General features: G+C 46.1%; 1 protein-coding gene across 1 annotated transcript; it reads left to right on the top strand.

Annotated features, from left to right (window-relative positions):
• The first annotated feature begins 436 nt into the window (after positions 1-436).
• On the top strand, positions 437-16,532 carry LOC117042470 (zinc finger protein 850-like). Its single transcript, XM_033142016.1, has 4 exons — positions 437-514; positions 3,241-5,737; positions 11,827-11,902; positions 14,220-16,532. Exons 2-4 carry the CDS (start codon positions 3,785-3,787, stop codon positions 16,232-16,234), a joined length of 4,044 nt encoding a protein of 1,347 aa, XP_032997907.1. The 5' UTR covers positions 437-514; positions 3,241-3,784; the 3' UTR covers positions 16,235-16,532.
• The last annotated feature ends 315 nt before the right edge of the window (positions 16,533-16,847 follow it).

Here is a 16,847-nt window from a genome sequence, read left to right as displayed (position 1 = left end):
CGCTTGTTCTCTTGCACTGCGAAGCAACAAAAGGGCAAAGATATTGTTTAGAAATAAAACTTCGTATTCCAAAAAACACATCGTCTATTTTGTATGTGTTGAGGTGTGTGTGTGTATGTGTTTGCACATCTGAAGGCGATCCCTAAGGTGCTACTGGAAAGAATTTTTGATTTTGTTTTAATTTTGATGTTTTTTCGTGTTTTTAATATTCTGTTGGTAGCCGCCCAGAGTGGCTGGGGAAAACCCATCTAGATGACCGGGGTATATAAATAAAGGATGATGATGATGATGATGATGATGATGCACGGCTCCAGCCAGCAGAGGGCAGGTGGGGAGACTGGCAGATCCCCCGGGGAAAATGCACTTTGCACTTTCCTAGGAATCCCACCAAAGCTCCTCCTCCTCTTCCTCCCTCCCTCCTTCCCTCCCTTAGTCTCTCAACCCCTCTCTTTTTATGCAAGATCCATGGCGTAGGCGTGAAATCTGCAGCCGTCCTTGCAAGTACAAATAAACTGTAAGTAAGGAGCCTTCCTCCCCCTTTTTCCAATAGGGCCTCGCCTCGGCGCGATTTATTCGACATTTCAAGCAATGCTAGTTGATGCGTGGATGAGACGAAACTGGGTGGATGCCGCTTCCAAATTTGAAACTCGGCTGCAAACCATCAACCAGCCAAGGAAAAAAAAATTTGAGTTCAGACCATCGGTTAGCCGTTCACCTCGCTCAGCGTTGCCTGCGCGGACTGGCAGCGGCTCTCCGGTGTGTGTGTGTGTGTGTGTCCCTTTTTGCATGCAAAGTGTGTCCCTCTGCCCATGATCTGTGTGGTCTCTTCCGTTGCAAACGAAGCGAGATTCCCTCGGGGGTTCAAAAGGGCGAGCTGCTTCAGGAGGAGCGAAGGAAGCTGACTTGCACCCCTTGGGCCTTGGTTCAACTAGTATTGCCTGCACTGGCCGGCAGCGGCTGTCCGGGGGAAAGGAGGCAGCCGCTGATATCCCAAACCCCCATTCAGCCCCAAGGGGAGGTGTGAGGAGTGCAGAGTGCAATTGAATGCAAAGGAGATCCCCAGATAGGAAGGGAAAAGGAGGAAGGGAATGCAGAGCAGGGGAGGGGGCTTTGGAGTGGAAGAAAAATTCCCTATTTAGAGGGATAATTCCTCTTGATACCTTCTTCTTCTTCTTCTTCTTCTTCTTCTTCTTCTTCTTCTTCTTCATCTGATCTCATTTTTTTGACAGAATTACAAGCCTGGTAGATGAAGGGAACGCTGTGGATGTAGCCTATCTTGATTCCAGCAAGGTGCCCCATGATATTCTTGTAAAGAAACTGGTAAAATGCGGGCTAGACAATGCTACCATTCAGTGGATTTGTAACTGGCTGACTGACCGAACCCAAAGGGTGCTCATCAATGGCTCCTCTTCATCCTGGAGAGAAGTGACTAGTGGGGTGCCACAGGTTTCTGTCTTGGGCCCAGTCTTATTCAACATCTTCATCAATGACTTGGATGATGGGCTTGAGGGCATCCTGATCAAGTTTGCAGATGACACCAAATTAGGAGGGGTGGCTAATACCCCAGAGGACAGGAACACACTTCAAAATGACCTGAATAGATTAGAGAACTGGGCCAAAGCAAACAAGATGAATTTTAACAGGGAGAAATGTAAAGTACTACACTTGGGCAAAGAAAAGGAAAGGCACAAATACAGGTTGGGTGACACCTGGCTTGAGAGCAGTACATGTGAAAAGGATCTAGGAGTCTTGGTAGACCATCAACTTGACATGACTCAACAGTATGATGCAGCAGTTAAAAAGGCTAATGCAATTCTGGGCTGCATCAATAGGAGTATAGCATCTAGATCAAGGGAAGTAATAGTACCACTGTATTCCGCTCTGGTCAGACCTCACCTGGAATACTGTGTCCAGTTCTGGGCACCACAGTTCAAGAAGGATACTGACAAGCTGGAACGTGTCCAGAGGAGGGCAACCAAAATGGTCAAAGGCCTGGAAACGATGCCTTATGAGGAACGGCTTAGGGAGCTGGGTATGTTTAGCCTGGAGAAGAGAAGGTTAAGGGGTGATATGATAGCCATGTTCAAATATATAAAAGGATGTCATCTAGAGGAGGGTGAAAGGTTGTTTTCTGCTTCTCCAGAGAAGTGGACACGGGGCAATGGATTCAAACTACAAGAAAGAAGATTCCACCTAAACATTAGGAAGAACTTCCTGACAGTGAGAGCTGTTCGGCAGTGGAATTTGCTGCCAAGGAGTGTGGTGGAGTCTCCTTCTTTGGAGGTCTTTAAGCGGAGGCTTGACAGCCATCTGTCAGGAATGCTTTGATGGTGTTTCCTGCTTGGCAGGGGGTTGGACTGGATGGCCCTTGTGGTCTCTTCCAACTCTATGATTCCCCTGTTGTTGTTGTTGTTGTTGTTGTTCCTGGGCGAAGGTTTGAATTTGCTTTTAGAGGTGCTACCTGATTGGATTTAAGAAAAGAAGCTTAAAAAACTAAAGCCGTTTCCAAGGTTTCTTCTCCCCCCCCAAACGCTACCTACCTGAATCTTTGAATTTTTATTTTTAAAAAATTGGTAAGAAGGGAGAAAATAAAGACGAGAGAGAGTGACATCTAGTGGATATAGGAAAAATTATGTTTGAGAGAATTTTTTTTTTAAAGGAATGCCAACAGGCACTGGCTTTAAGTGAAAAATTATGCCCTTATTTGTATAAACATCCGGAAATCCCAAAGGGGCTGCAAGGTTGTAGTTCTCAGACATGATATTTTATACCCCTTGAACTAATGTATATTCATGAGCTAACCAGTCCCATAATTACAACACCTTTTTCCACAACAGTCACAACCCACCCATATGATTTCCAACCAACCAGGGATTACTATTACTATTAATTAAATTTGTATACCGCCCTATAACTGCAGGTCTCAGGGTGGAATCCTTTAGCTGTTCTTACAAACCCACCCTAACTTCTCATTAAGCTAATTTGCTGTTAACTATTTGTTTTTCAGTGTCCTGTTTATTATTTACTATATTGAATTAGATGCATAACAATATTGCTTTCATTATCTGTGAATGATATAGCAGTCATACTAGTTTTCTAAGCAGTTTTTGTGCAGTGAGGAAAGGGGAGAAAACTGAATTGAGGGAGGCAGCTAATTAGCCTTTATCCCTAACATGATCCTTGATTTCTGGTTCAAACTCCTGATGTGGTGTTTTGTTTTGTTTTAATCCTTCTATGCAGTGGATGGGCAGGAGAGCGAGAATTATCAGGAGCTGTTTCTTTGGGAAGAAGCAAGTATAACACGAAGAAACAAATATTTTAAAATCAGCAGGAATGAAAAAGAGGAGTGGAATGAATTCTGTGTTCCTTGAGGTGTTGATGCCTGTGAATGCCTGCTGTCGCAAGACGTTTTTGAACTGAACAGGAGGGAAGAGTATCCAGTCTTGGGGAAAATATTGAAATATAAATCAAATAGACACTGCAGAACCCACAGAAGGGAGAACACCATATAAATGAGAGGAGCGAAGGAGGAGCTTCAGTTGCAGCCCTGCCCTAAGGATAAGAGATTCCACACTGGAAGAAGGCTTATAAACCTATGAATGGTGCAAAGTGAAAACCATACTTCATATCAAACTGTAGAGTAAGGGAAGAAAGAGGAATCTTTACTTCCTTTTTAAAATCTTGGAATTCCTAGGATACCCACCTTCTTAATCGTTTTCCCCATAGCAGCTGATTTCTGACAGTCTTCTGAAGTGACACTGCAGAAAAACAGGTTGGAAGAGAGATGGCTGGAAAGAAAAGGGGTCGAAAGAGGAACGGGGGAAACCAGGGAAATAAAACCTCTACTTCTCAGAGCACCAATGTCCGCAAACTCCCTGTTCCACAAGACCACAAAGGAAGAAGTGAAAAGTGCCCAGACTGTGGGAAGACATTCACATCTAAATCAAATTTAAATAGACACTGCAAAATCCACAGAAGGGGGGAGATATATAAATGCGAGGAGTGTGGAAAGGGCTTCAGTGAAAGGGGAGACCTTAATTCACACCGGAGAACTCACAGACGTGAGAAGGGTTATGAGTGTGTGGAGTGTGAAAAGAGCTTCAGTTGTATCAGAAACCTGACTGTACATCAAAGAACTCACACAGGGGAGAAGCCATATCAGTGTATGGAGTGTGGAAAGAGCTTCAGTAAAACAGGAGCCCTTAACATCCATCAAAGAATCCACACAGGGGAGAAGCCATATGAATGTATGGAGTGTGGGAAATGCTTCGCTCAGAGAGGAGCCCTTAATATACATCAAAGAAGCCACACAGGGGAGAAACCATATGAATGCCTGGTGTGTGGAAAGAGCTTCTGTCAGAAAGGAGGCCTTACTGTCCATGAAAGAACACACACAGGGGAGAAGCCATATGATTGTTTGAAGTGCGGGAAGAGCTTCAGAGATACCGGAAAACTTGCTGTGCACCTAAGAACTCACACAGGGCTGAAGCCATATGAATGTATGGAGTGTGGGAAATGCTTCGCTCAGAGAGGAGCCCTTAATATACATCAAAGAAGCCACACAGGGGAGAAACCATATGAATGCCTGGTGTGTGGAAAGAGCTTCTGTCAGAAAGGAGGCCTTACTGTCCATGAAAGAACACACACAGGGGAGAAACCATATGAATGTGTGGAGTGTGGGAAGAGCTTCAGTCAACAGGGGCACTTTATTGTACATCAAAGAACACACACAGGGCTAAAACCATATAAATGTTTGGAATGTGGAAAGAGTTTCTCTTGTACTTCAGTACTTAACAAACATCAAATAATCCACACAGCAGCAAGGCCCTTTGAATGTGTGGAGTGTGGAAAGAAGTTCAGAAGCAGTAGTTATCTAACTAAACATTTAAGAATACACAGAGGGCTAAAACCATATAAATGTTTGGAATGTGGAAAGAATTTCGGCCGTAGCATATGCCTTGTTCTCCATCAAAGAATCCATACAGGGGAGAAACCATATAAATGTATGGAGTGTGGGAAGAACTTCCGTTGTAATGGAAGTCTTAGTTCCCATCAAAGAACTCATACAGGGGAGAAGCCGTATGTGTGTGTGGAATGCGGAAGGAGGTTCAAGAACAGCGGAAATCTTTTCCAGCATAAAATAGCTCACACGGGTTTGAAGCCATATGAATGCGATAAGTGTGGGAAATGCTTCACTCAGAGTGGAGCCCTTAATGCACATCGAAGAAGCCACACAGGGGAGAAACCTCATGAATGCATGCAGTGTGGAAAGAGCTTCAGTGAGAGAAAATATCTTACTGTACATCTAAGAATCCACACAGGGGAGAAACCATACAAATGTGTTGAGTGTGGAAGGAGCTTCAGTATTAGCGGCTCACTTCGTTATCATCAAAGAACCCACACAGGGGAGAAGCCATTTAAATGTGAGGAGTGTGGGAAGAGCTTCTCGATAAAAGGAAACCTAACTACGCATGAAAGAATCCATGCAGGCGTGAAACCGTTTAAATGTTTGGAATGTGGAAGGTGCTTTGGTTGCAGTGGAAGCTTTACTAAACATCAAAGAATCCACACAGGAGTGAAGCCATATAAATGTATGGAGTGTGGAAAGAGCTTCAGCCAAAGCGGAAGTCTTACTACCCATCAGAGAATCCACACAGGGGAGAAGCCGTATGAATGCCAGGAGTGTGGAAAGAGCTTTTGTGCTAAATCTAACCTTACTCACCATCAAAGAAACCACTAAGGGAAGAAACGATTTACATGAGTGTTGTGATTAAATCCCTTTCTTAATAAGGCCTCTCTTTTTTTAAATGTATTTTTATTAAAGTTTTAAAGAAGAGATACAAAGATTAGTATCAAATACAAAATATCTTTTTAAAATACAAAAAGGTGAAATAAAAAGAAAGAAAGAAAGAACAAGAAAAGGGAGGGATTCCATTCCTTGCTTGTCAGCTATATGTAAACAATTATTCAAAACTTTCACTCCAAGTAACACCTGGCATACTTTCCATAAACGCGTATATTGTTCAATCTCCAAACCTAGATATCACAAGTTCATCCACCCCCACAAAAAGCCCATAAGAGGTTTCCAATAATTATTACGGTAAATAACAAAGATTTTTCTGTGATTAAGCACATCAGCTTTGCCATCTCAGCCAAGTCCAGTAATTTCCACAACACTTCCTCCATAGCAGGCATAGCTGTCAAGTATCCCGTATTGGCCGGGATTCTCCCGTTTTTACACGTGTTTCCCGCTCCTCTCCCGGATCCCTCAAAAACCCGTATAATCCCGGGTTGTGTGGAGGTGGAGGAGGGCCGGGAATGCCCGGGGAGAGGAGAGACAAGCCGTCGGCGCTTCCCTCGGCTGCAAGCAGAGCAGGAGAGCCAGGAGAGAGAGCGAGAAGCCGCTAGGGGGAGCGCTCCGTCGGCAGCCTGGCCAAGCGCTCTCTCTCTCTCTCCTCCCTGGCTGGCTGCTGCGCCAGAACCGGCAGCGCTTCCAGGGGCCGGGCGCGCCTCTCGCCGGGCGGGCGGGCTGGCCTGCTTCACCCTCCTCTGCTCGTTTATTTTAGAGCAGGAAGAAACGAAAAAAGGTGGAGGAAAGCCAGCAGTGGCTCTTCCCATTGTTGTTGCCGCCACCACCTGGGGCAGCGGACGCGGGGCCGGCAGGCGGGCGTGTGGGCCCCCGCGCGCCTTGCCTCTCCTTGCGCGCCCTTCTCTCCCAGCCCCCGCATCTCCCGGCCTCTCACGTTTTAAACTCTGCTCTATACCGATCTGCCGGCCGTGTGAGTCAGCTGTTCCCAGCTGCTGCGCTTTTCAATTTTGCGCCGCACGCAAGGCACTGCACAGGACGGCGCCCGGCACGGAAAGCGCCGCCGCGCGCACTGGACACGGCCGTGCCCTCCCCGCGCACGCAAGCAAGCCCGGGTGGAGGAGATCGCCCTCCCCCAGGGGAGGAGGGGTGTGTGGGAGGTAGTCAGCAGCGCAGCACTGCAGGGCATGATCCGCCCGGCCTGGGGAAGCGTCTGGCGCTGCAACAGATCGCAGCCGCAGTAGCAGTCATGCTCTGCTTCCCCGAGACACGCAGCCTGGGCGCAGAGCGGCGCCCTGGGAGCAAAGGACCCAGATAGCACTGCAGGGCACGACTCGGCACACCGGGGATAGGGGAGGGAGAGACCCCCGTGTCGCCTCACTGCATGTCACGATCGTAGGAGGGGCGGGGGAGCTGACACTGCAAAGCACGGGAGATCTCTACTCGAAGCCCTTCGTTTCTCAATATCTTGAGTATTTTATAATATAAAAGAAAACAGCAGGGACAGAGCACGGGGCGGGCGGGCGGCGCTTGGAGCATTCCGCTAAGCCAGCCGGGCGAGGGAGCGGCGAGCAGACGGGACGGGCGCAGCGCCGACGCTGGAGTGCCAGCCCGCCACACAAAAGCAATAGCTGAGGCGTGTTCTAGCTGCCCCGCCCACTTTTGCTTCTGGCTCCGCCCACCACTGCCATGTGACTGTCAGGTGAGGCTGCTGATCCCTTATTTTCAGATCCGAAAGTTGACAGCTATGATAGCAGGTAATATTAAATCTTTCCATCTTTCTGCATAATAAAAGTCTTGCCGCTATAATCTTGTATTCAAATAATTGTTCATAATCATTTTCTAATTGCATATCCATTAGACCCGAAAGGAAAAGATCTTGCTTCAACTGAACATTAACTTTTAAGTCAGCAACAGAGGAGGTAGGAGAGGCTGTCCTGGGCTTCCCTCCTTCATCACAGAAGTGACCTCAAACAGTAGCCAGACATTGTTATACTGCACGGGACCCAGCAGTGGAAATCTTTTTGAGACAAAATTATTGGGAGGAGGGTGGCTGGGGGCGCAGGTTTGCATAGGAGGCTCAAAACCTTGTGGAGTTGCCATGCTTGCAATTAAGAAATGTCCACTTGTTATTAATAAAATTTTGATAGTTCCTAAAGTAAAAAGTATTCAGTGCTTTTTTTCCTGGGGGGGGGGACGCAGGGGTACGCATATCCCTAAACATTTTGTGAATCTAAGTTTGGCCTCATTGAGGGGCAATATTTCAATATGGGTAGGAAAATGAGAGTAGCCCTAAACGTTTTTTAAAGAAAAAAATGGACTGGAAGTATGTGCATGTAAATGGAACACCGTTGGCTGAACAACTTACCTTTTGCTCAGTTTACTTCTGGATCTCTGAGCAGATCAATTTTTAAAAGAACACTCTGCAAGTGTTACAATCCTTTCCGACTAGTACTATTATCTGTAAAGGTAAAGGGACCCCCGACCGTTAGGTCCAGTTGCAGACGACGGGTTACGGCGCTCATCTCGCTTTATTGTCTGAGGGAGCCGGCGTACAGCTTCCGGGTCATGTGGCCAGCATGACTAAGCCAGTTCTGGCGAACCAGAGCAGCGCACGGAAATGCCGTTTACCTTCTCGCCGGAGCGGTACCTATTTATCTACTTGCACTTTGATGTGCTTTCGAACTGCTAGGTTGGCAGGAGCAGGGACCGAGCAATGGAAGCTCACCATGTCGCGGGGATTCGAACTGCCGACCTTCTGACTGGCAAGCCCTAGGCTCTGTGGTTTAACCCACAGCGTCACCCGTGTCCCACTATTATCTTAGGTGACTTAAATGTTTGTTGCAATCAGGCCGTGCACAGGATTGGCTGCTGTACCTGAACTATCCATAGAGAGCAAACTATGAATAATATCCTTTTGTCTTTGACCTCCTGGACATGTGCTGGACAAAAGACTTTCCACTCCCCACCCTCCGGTTCATAATTCTTACTCTTGTATCGATCATTATCTTTTACATTAAGCACAATGGGAGAGAGTGCAAGATGAGGGACTGGACCTCATCATTGAATCTGACCATGCTCCATTCTTTTTTCTCTCTGTCAATTAACTATTTCACTAGAAGTAGAGACGCAGGTGGCGCTGTGGTCCAAACCACTGAGCCTCTTGGGCTTGCCAATCGGAAGGTCGGCGGTTTGAATCCCCGTGACAGGGTGAGCTCCCCTTGATCTGTTCCGGCTCCTGCCAACCTAGCAGTTCGAAAGCACAACAGTGCAAGCAGATAAATAGGTACCGCTGCAGTGGGAAGGTAAACTGCATTTACGTGCACTCTGGTTTCTGTCACGGTGTTCCATTGCTCCAGAAGCGGTTTAGTCCTGCTGACCACATGATCTAGAAAGCTGTCTGTAGACAAACACCAGCTCCCTCAGCCTGAAAGCGAGATGAGCACCGCAACTCCATAGTCGCCTTTGACTGGACTTCACTGTCCAGGGGTCCTTTACCTTACCTTTTTACCTATTTCACTAGAAGTATTTGCCTGCCTAGAAGGGGTTTTATTCTACTACTGCTTAAGTCCAAGATTTTGGAAAAAGCATTTATGTGTTTAATTAAACACTTCTATCTGAGCTCATCAGAAATACGTCGTGTCAATAGCCATAATTTCACATTTAAAAAGAAAAACCAAAAAAACTGCACCTTTTTTGTGCAGGAATGCTCCTGCACCATACTGCTGTATTAAAAATAAATTTTAAAAATTGCTATTGCAGGTAGAGGGAGAGGGGAAGAGAAGAATCTTGCAGGAGTGTTTTAATAATAATTTGCTGTTTCTATTTCTATTATTTATTATTATTTTTATGCGAGTGACTCAAAATCCTTGCCTGGCTTAAAGCTACACACGTATTTTTCTAATTTTTGACTTCCTTTTGGGCAAATCTAGCACATCACAAAACGCGTATTTCAAAAAATAATTTTCTAAAAATTTGCATATGTGCAGTGAAACAAATCCCCACAACGGACCTAGGTTTTCTGGCTTACAGCAGCCCTGACACCTTCGTTTTTAAATGTCTGAGTGCTCCTCCGTGCAAATCTGATATACAGGTAACTAGAAGTGCAATCCACTAAGGTGAATGGTCCGGACTGAACCCTCCCTACTGCCCAGAGATTGCGATTTTTTCACTGATGATTAGTTAGATTATTCTATACGATCTATGCAGCATTTTGGATCTTCTTGTCGCTGTTATTTAATGCTTGTATTGTAAGCAGCTTTGGGATTCGTTTGAATGGTTGAGTGGAAAGTGACATAGAAATAGAATCCAATCCAATGAATGAAATCCACTCCAAGGTCACTTTGAACGGAAGGCGGAGAGTAGCAGGAGCCGACCTCTTGCTCTTCGCAAAGTCCCCGCTGCGAATGTCTCCCGGAAGCGAGAGCGCGGCGCCACCTGCAGGCGGGGGGCAGCCACGACAAGCAATAGCAACATCCCGCCCTTCTTTCCCCTCCCCCTCCAATCAGCGCGGAGCAGCTGGACATTCTATGTCCTCCCTTCGCGGTGGCTGCTGGGAGTCGTAGTTTCATCCCGCCACCAGGACGGCGAGATTCCGCGGCAGCCGCGCTCGGCGGCACTAGCCTTCCCGTCATGCCTTGGGGCGAGAAAGAGAGAGAGAGAGAGAGAGAGAGAGAGAGAGGCGCGGAGGGCGGCGGCGGAGAAAGAAAACTGCCGAGCGGCGCTTGAGGTGGGCGCAGCGGGCGGGGGGGGGGGGCGGCGGCCTGAGGTTTATGGAGGCCGCAAAGGGGGCCTCTGGGGCCACTCTCCCTTCATAGGGCTGATGATGGGGGTGTTGGAAGGAAGGAAAACCCCGTCGCTGAATCGGACCAGTAGTCCAGCTAGCTCAGTATTGCCTGCACGGGCTGGCAGCAGCTCTCCCTGATGGCGCGCCCAGGGCTCTTTCCAGCCCAGCTGGGGATGGATCCTGGGACCTTCTGCATGCCAAGCAGGTGCTCTGCCCGGGAGCCTCCTCCCTTCCCCGGAAGCGTAGGAATCTGCCTCCCACTGAATCTTGCAAAGGAGGCGACTGGAATCGCACAAGGATTGGGGTATGGAGGTTTCCACAAAGCTCCCTGCGCCCCAGTCCATTGTTCAGAGCAACAGTGTTGCCCACACGGACTGGCAGCCGCCCTCCCCGATGGCTGGCAGCCGCCCTCCCCGATGGCAGGCACAGGGTCTTCTTTCCCAGCAAAACCTGGAGGTGAACCCAGGACCTTCTGCATGCCAAGCAGGTGCTCTGCCATGAAGCTACTGCCCTTCCCCAAGATGCCCAGATGTCCTGATTTATCTGGTCAAACATGTTAGAGATTTCAGAGTTGCCTACGTGCAGAATTACAGCTGTCTATCTCTGAGCAATTAACTAGTTGGCAGAAAGCCCAGATCTGCTCTCTCTCAGACCCTTAGCAACGGCCTGTAGACTCAGCTCTGTGTGAGAGCTGTGTGGTTAGTGTGGTTAGTGTATGGTTGGTGTAGAGAACCTGGTCAGTGTAGAGAGAGAGAGACAGAGAGGAAAGATTTTATGTTTTGTTTCTTTTATTTTGTAAAGTCTGTAAATAGTAACTTATGGATACTAGTTGCTTCAATCAATTAATACTGTATATAGTTATCCAGTGAGTTGCTGAGTTCCTGCGTTGTGCTGTCCAGTCAATTACACAACAGCCAGAAGCTTCCAGTAAAGTCTGCATCTAACTCTGCGGTGTCCAGGAATACGTTATACTCCTGACACTAAATCTTAAGAAAACAAACAAACAGGGAGAGGGCTGGGTGGAAGAAGATGGTACACAGCTGCTGTAGGAGAGGACTTTAGAGAAAAGCAGTGTTTTCATTGTGGTGGCTTTTTTTCTGCCCCTTTTTACCGCTCTACAGTATCCTTCTTGGGATGCAGCAATCGGCAAGAGGAAGGTTACTCCTTTTCCTGCTTTCAAGGTCCCGTGATCTTTGTGAAGGTGGCTGTGCACTTTTCCACAGAGGAGCTGTAGGCTGTGCTCGATCGAGTCCAGAGAACCCTGCACAGGGAAGTTATGGAAGAGAATTATGGAAATCGGGCTTCTGCAGGTAAGGCTCCTTCTTTTCCTTAGCTGAGTTACTAAAAGCAGGGAATATCGGTGTTGGTTTTTTTTTTTTTTTAAAGTTTTCTGTATGAAGACTCTTCTGCAGCCATACCACATCCTTTCTGACTCGGGATTTAGAAAACCACAGGGTGGGGAAAAGAGGGTAATTTATTGTCCATTGTGTTCCAGACCACTCTGGCCTTTCTGTGTAACAAAGGACCAGAGTGGTCCAAAATGGATTGAACAATAAATTGTTCCTTTTTTGCTGCCCTGTGCTTTCTTTAAAACCCTTTCCGTGGTTATGTAGGGTCCCCTTATTTACACTACAGTCGCTCCCTACCCCCTCTGCCTGTCTGAAGAATTGTCAGAAGCCCCAGAATAAACTGTCTGTCACCTTTGACCCATCTGTTTGTAAGTTTTACTTCCTCTAGGAAGTGCTTCTTTTTACACTCCCCCTGCCTTCCTTTAACATAGGTTCCCTGCCTTAGGAAACCCCTTCATTCAGCCTGTTCTTGAAGATTTCCTGTCCCCCAGACCTCCCTACCTTACCAACCTCTCCTAATTCTGTTTTCCTTCCCCTCTGAGGTAAAGCCAGTGTGGTTGGAGTGTCTGACTAGAACCCAGGAGACCAGGGTTCAAATCCCCACTCGGCCAGGAAACTCACTAGAATGACTTTGTCTTGGGACTGGCTCTCATCGCAGGGTTGTTGGAGTTAAATGAAGTTCGGAAGAGCCAAGTATGGCACCTGGAACTCCTTGTAGAAAAATGTGGAAGGCAAATGCAGTAAATAAAGTAAAGCTTCCACCAGGCTTCCCCTCTGCCATTCTCTGTCTCACGCTGCTCTCTCTTCCCCCTCTTCCTCTTCTCTCCTTCTCCCTCTGAATTTTTCTCTTGCTGAATCTCTACTTTTCACCCTCTATGTTTCTAGCTCCCCTCTACTTGTTTTCTCTTAGTTGTGACACCCTTGGAAAGTGGAGCCAGCTGTTGTTTTATTCTCCTGCCGTGAGTATTTCTTGGTTATGACTGTATTGCCAGGGAAACTGTAATGAATCCAAATAAGAACTCTGGCCAAAAGTTTTAACCAAAAAAACATACGTTTACTCGTAAGTAATACCAAATGTACTATCAATTCTGTAAAGAATTACAGTCTTAAACATAAAATAGTTTCATATAGAAATTTTTTTGAAGTCTTCTAGATACAGATGTCAAGGCTTCTCAAATACGTGTCAGATGCAAGCCAGGGAGACCAGGACAGGGCCCCGTTTCGGCATGGATGCCTTCTTCAGCTGGCAATATCAAATAATATTAAATAGCACAGAGTACATCACGTTTTAGAATTAAACATTTTACAAAATCATTATTAAACAACATAAAACGAGTTGTGTCAAAGTTTTAAACAGAATTTTAAACAGAATTTTAAAGTATCATTCACTAAAGGTCATAATTCAACAACATCAGAAAAATTATTATTACAGGAAGTTTTAAAGTCTCGTGCTTATATATGAACCAAAGTGGCTTTTCATGGTATTTGGTTCCTTACCTTGTTTTTTTATGAAGAATTGTATGAAAAATATATATGGTGTCTGTTTCTTTGATTCCTAAAAGGATATAGTGTCTGTAAATCATAAAAAAAACGACTGTTACGATTCTTCCATTAAATTGTATGCATGTGAAGTATAAGGTTATGTCCATGCCGAAACGGGGCCCTGTCCTGGTCTCCCTGGCTTGCATCTGACACGTATTTGAGAAGCCTTGACATCTGTATCTAGAAGACTTCAAAGAAAATTTCTATATGAAACTATTTTATGTTTAAGACTGTAATTCTTTACAGAATTGATAGTACATTTGGTATTACTTATGAGTAAACGTATGTTTTTTGGTTAAAACTTTTGGCCAGAGTTCTTATTTGGATTCATTACAGTTTATTTGGCAATAAGAACTCCAACTTCTTTTACGATTGTATTGCCAGGGAGACACCTCTCTTCCTGTCAGGTAATCAATCCTGCGTGCAGCTGCAGAGCCAGACCTGAGACTCAATGCTGTTTTAATACAGGCAATCCTTGTTTCCCATGGGGCTTACGTTCTAGGTCTCCGTACACATTAGCGCAAAGTGTTCTGCCCTGCTCCCGTTCTGCTGTTTTAGGGTCACTTCCTGGTTTGGGATGTGCACAATTGTGTGTAAATCGGTCATTACCTGTATATTGCAGGATCTGCCTCCCCACTGTCTTTCCCAGTGTTATTCACACAGTAAATGGCTGGGGTTGCTCCCTAAATTGGGAAGCTGTTCCTCCCTGATCAGGTTTCCCTTTGTATTCCTGCAGGTGATGGGAGGGAGAGCAACAAAGAGGATGGGCAGCAGAGAATTAAAACTGAAGCAGAAGAGAATTTGAGGGAGAAAGCTGTTGTTCCAGAAGGCACTGGCTTCAGTGAAATTGTGATGCCAGAAGAATGTCACACAGGAAAGAAACAGGCAAAAATCCCCCGAAGTACAAGAGCCATGACTAGGATGTCAAGCCTTAGGAATCTTAGAAGACCGCGTGAAGGGGCGAAACCATTTAAATGTTCAGAGTGTGGAAGGAGCTTCAACTACAGGAAACATCTCATTGTGCATGAAAGAATCCACACAGGTGAGAAACCATATAAATGCTCAGAGTGTGGAAAGAGCTTCACTCAGAGCAGTACCCTTTTTAATCACCGAAGGATCCATACAGGAGAGAAACCGTTTGAGTGCTCAGAGTGCGGAAAGAGCTTCACTAGCAGCAGCAGTCTTTCATATCATCACCGAATCCACACTGAAGAGAAACCTTATAAGTGTTTTCATTGTGAAAAGAACTTCAGCCAGAGGAGTGAGCTTCTTTCTCATCAGAGAATCCACACGGGGGAGAAACCTTATAAATGCACAGAGTGCGGGAAGAGTTTTACTCACAGCAGTAGCCTTTCTTATCATCGAAGGGTTCATAAAGGAGAAAAACCATATAAATGTTCTGAGTGTGGAAAGAGTTTCTGTCAGAGCAGTGGCCTCATCTCTCATCAAAGAATCCACACAGAAGAAAAACCATACCAATGCTCAGTGTGTGGAAAGAACTTCACTCATAACAATAGCCTTTGTAAACATAAAAGAATTCATACAGGAGAGAAACCGTATACATGCTCAGAGTGTGGAAAGAGCTTCAATAATAGCAGTAGTCTTTCTTATCATGAAAGAACCCACACAGGAGAGAAGCCGTATAAATGTTTTCATTGTGGAAAGAGCTTCAGCCAGAGCAGTCACCTTCTTTCTCATCAAAGAATCCATACAAGAGACAAACTGTATAAATGCTCGGAGTGCGGAAAGAGCTTCACTTATAGCAGTAGCCTTTCTTACCATCAAAAAATGCATACAGGAGACAAACCATTTAAATGTTCTGAGTGTGGAAAGAGTTTTTTTCAGAGCTATGGCCTTCTCTATCATCAAAGATTCCACACTGGAGGAAAACCATATAAGTGCCTGGTGTGTGGCAAAAATTTCAGTCATAACAGTATTCTTTCTAGTCATCAGAGACTCCACACAGGAGAGAAACCGTATAAATGTTCAGAGTGTGGAAAGAGCTTCACTAATACTAGTAGTCTTTCTTACCATCAAAAAATTCATATAGGAGAGAAGCCATTTAAATGTGGTGAGTGCGGAAAGAGTTTCTGTCAGAGCCATGACCTGCTTAATCATCACAGAATCCACACTGGAGTGAAACCATATATATGCTCAGTGTGTGGCAAGAACTTCACTCACAGTAGTGGCCTGTCTAATCATCAGAGACTCCATACAGGCGAGAAACCATTTAAATGTTCAGAGTGTGGAAAGAGCTTCAGTTGTAGCCAGACCTTAACAACACACTACAGACTACATACAGGAGAGAAAGCATTTGCATGTTCAGAGTGTGGAAAGAGCTTCAACCAGAAAACTCACCTTACTAACCATCAAAGGACCCATACGGGAGAGAAACCATATAAATGCTTAGACTGTGGGAAGAGCTTCAGCCGAAGCAGTACACTCTCTAATCATCAGAAGCTCCATACAGGAGAGAAGCCATATAAATGCTCGGAGTGTGGGAAGAGCTTCGCTCAGAGCAGTGGCCTTTCTTCCCATCAAAGGATCCATGCAGGAGAGAAATCATATAAATCATATAAATGCTTAGAGTGTGGGAAGAGTTTCACTAATAATGTTCGCCTTTCTTATCATCAAAGAATCCACACAGGGGTGGAGATCCTTTTGGGCTCTGGGAGCCAGATCATTATCTGGCCCCACCAAGAGGACCAAACAGGACAGGTAGGTGGAACAAACCACCTGTCAATCACATGATGTCATAGTGATGTCGCATGGCTGGCAGGTGGCTTGCTGCACTCACCAGTCAAAATCCCTTGCAGTGTTCCCTGGTGGCCATTGTAAATCGGTCATTACCTGTATATTGCAGGATCTGCCTCCCCGCTGTCTTTCCCAGTGTTATTCACACAGTAAATGGCTGTGCGTTGCAAGCACTTTGCTCCAAGCACAGGGCCAGCAAAGTGCCTCTTTCTCTCCTCCCTATCAGCTGTTGGGGAGAGGAGAAGCAAGCCTGTGTTTCGCAAGCCTGCTGCCGGTGCTTGCAAAATGAAATGATCCCAAGGCCCCCCCCCCCCCATGCATCAGTTGCTAGGCAGAGGGTTACATCCTATTTTGGCTGCACTCGCCCATCCCATCATGGGGACAGGCCTCTGCAGCCAAGGCAGAATTGAATCCTGCTTTCCTGCCCATCGGCTTATGTCAAGTGCTAGTGTGCTTGGCTGAAACGAAGGAGAAAGACCTGTTTGGAACATGGTGTGCACAGTGGAGCACTCGTGGGGCTTGGATCAGGACCCTGGTTCGCCCATAAGTGGAATTGGGCACCTAGAAATGTGCAGCCTACTAGCCTGTTCAGCCTTGACTACAGCATTCA

Source organism: Lacerta agilis, chromosome 2, assembly GCF_009819535.1.
Source record: "Lacerta agilis isolate rLacAgi1 chromosome 2, rLacAgi1.pri, whole genome shotgun sequence".
Classification (NCBI taxonomy): domain Eukaryota; kingdom Metazoa; phylum Chordata; class Lepidosauria; order Squamata; family Lacertidae; genus Lacerta; species Lacerta agilis.
Note: the sequence above shows the minus strand (reverse complement) of the source record. Positions and strands in the feature narration are given on the sequence as shown.

Bases quoted from the DNA above. Each gene is read 5' to 3' on its own strand.
- LOC117042470 (XM_033142016.1), top strand. From the start codon at position 3,785: ATGGCTGGAAAGAAAAGGGGTCGAAAGAGGAACGGGGGAAACCAGGGA. The intron at 5,738-11,826 runs TAAGGGAAGAAA...GAGGAGCTGTAG, and splicing joins CTCACCATCAAAGAAACCAC to GCTGTGCTCGATCGAGTCCA. The intron at 11,903-14,219 runs GTAAGGCTCCTT...GTATTCCTGCAG, and splicing joins TGGAAATCGGGCTTCTGCAG to GTGATGGGAGGGAGAGCAAC.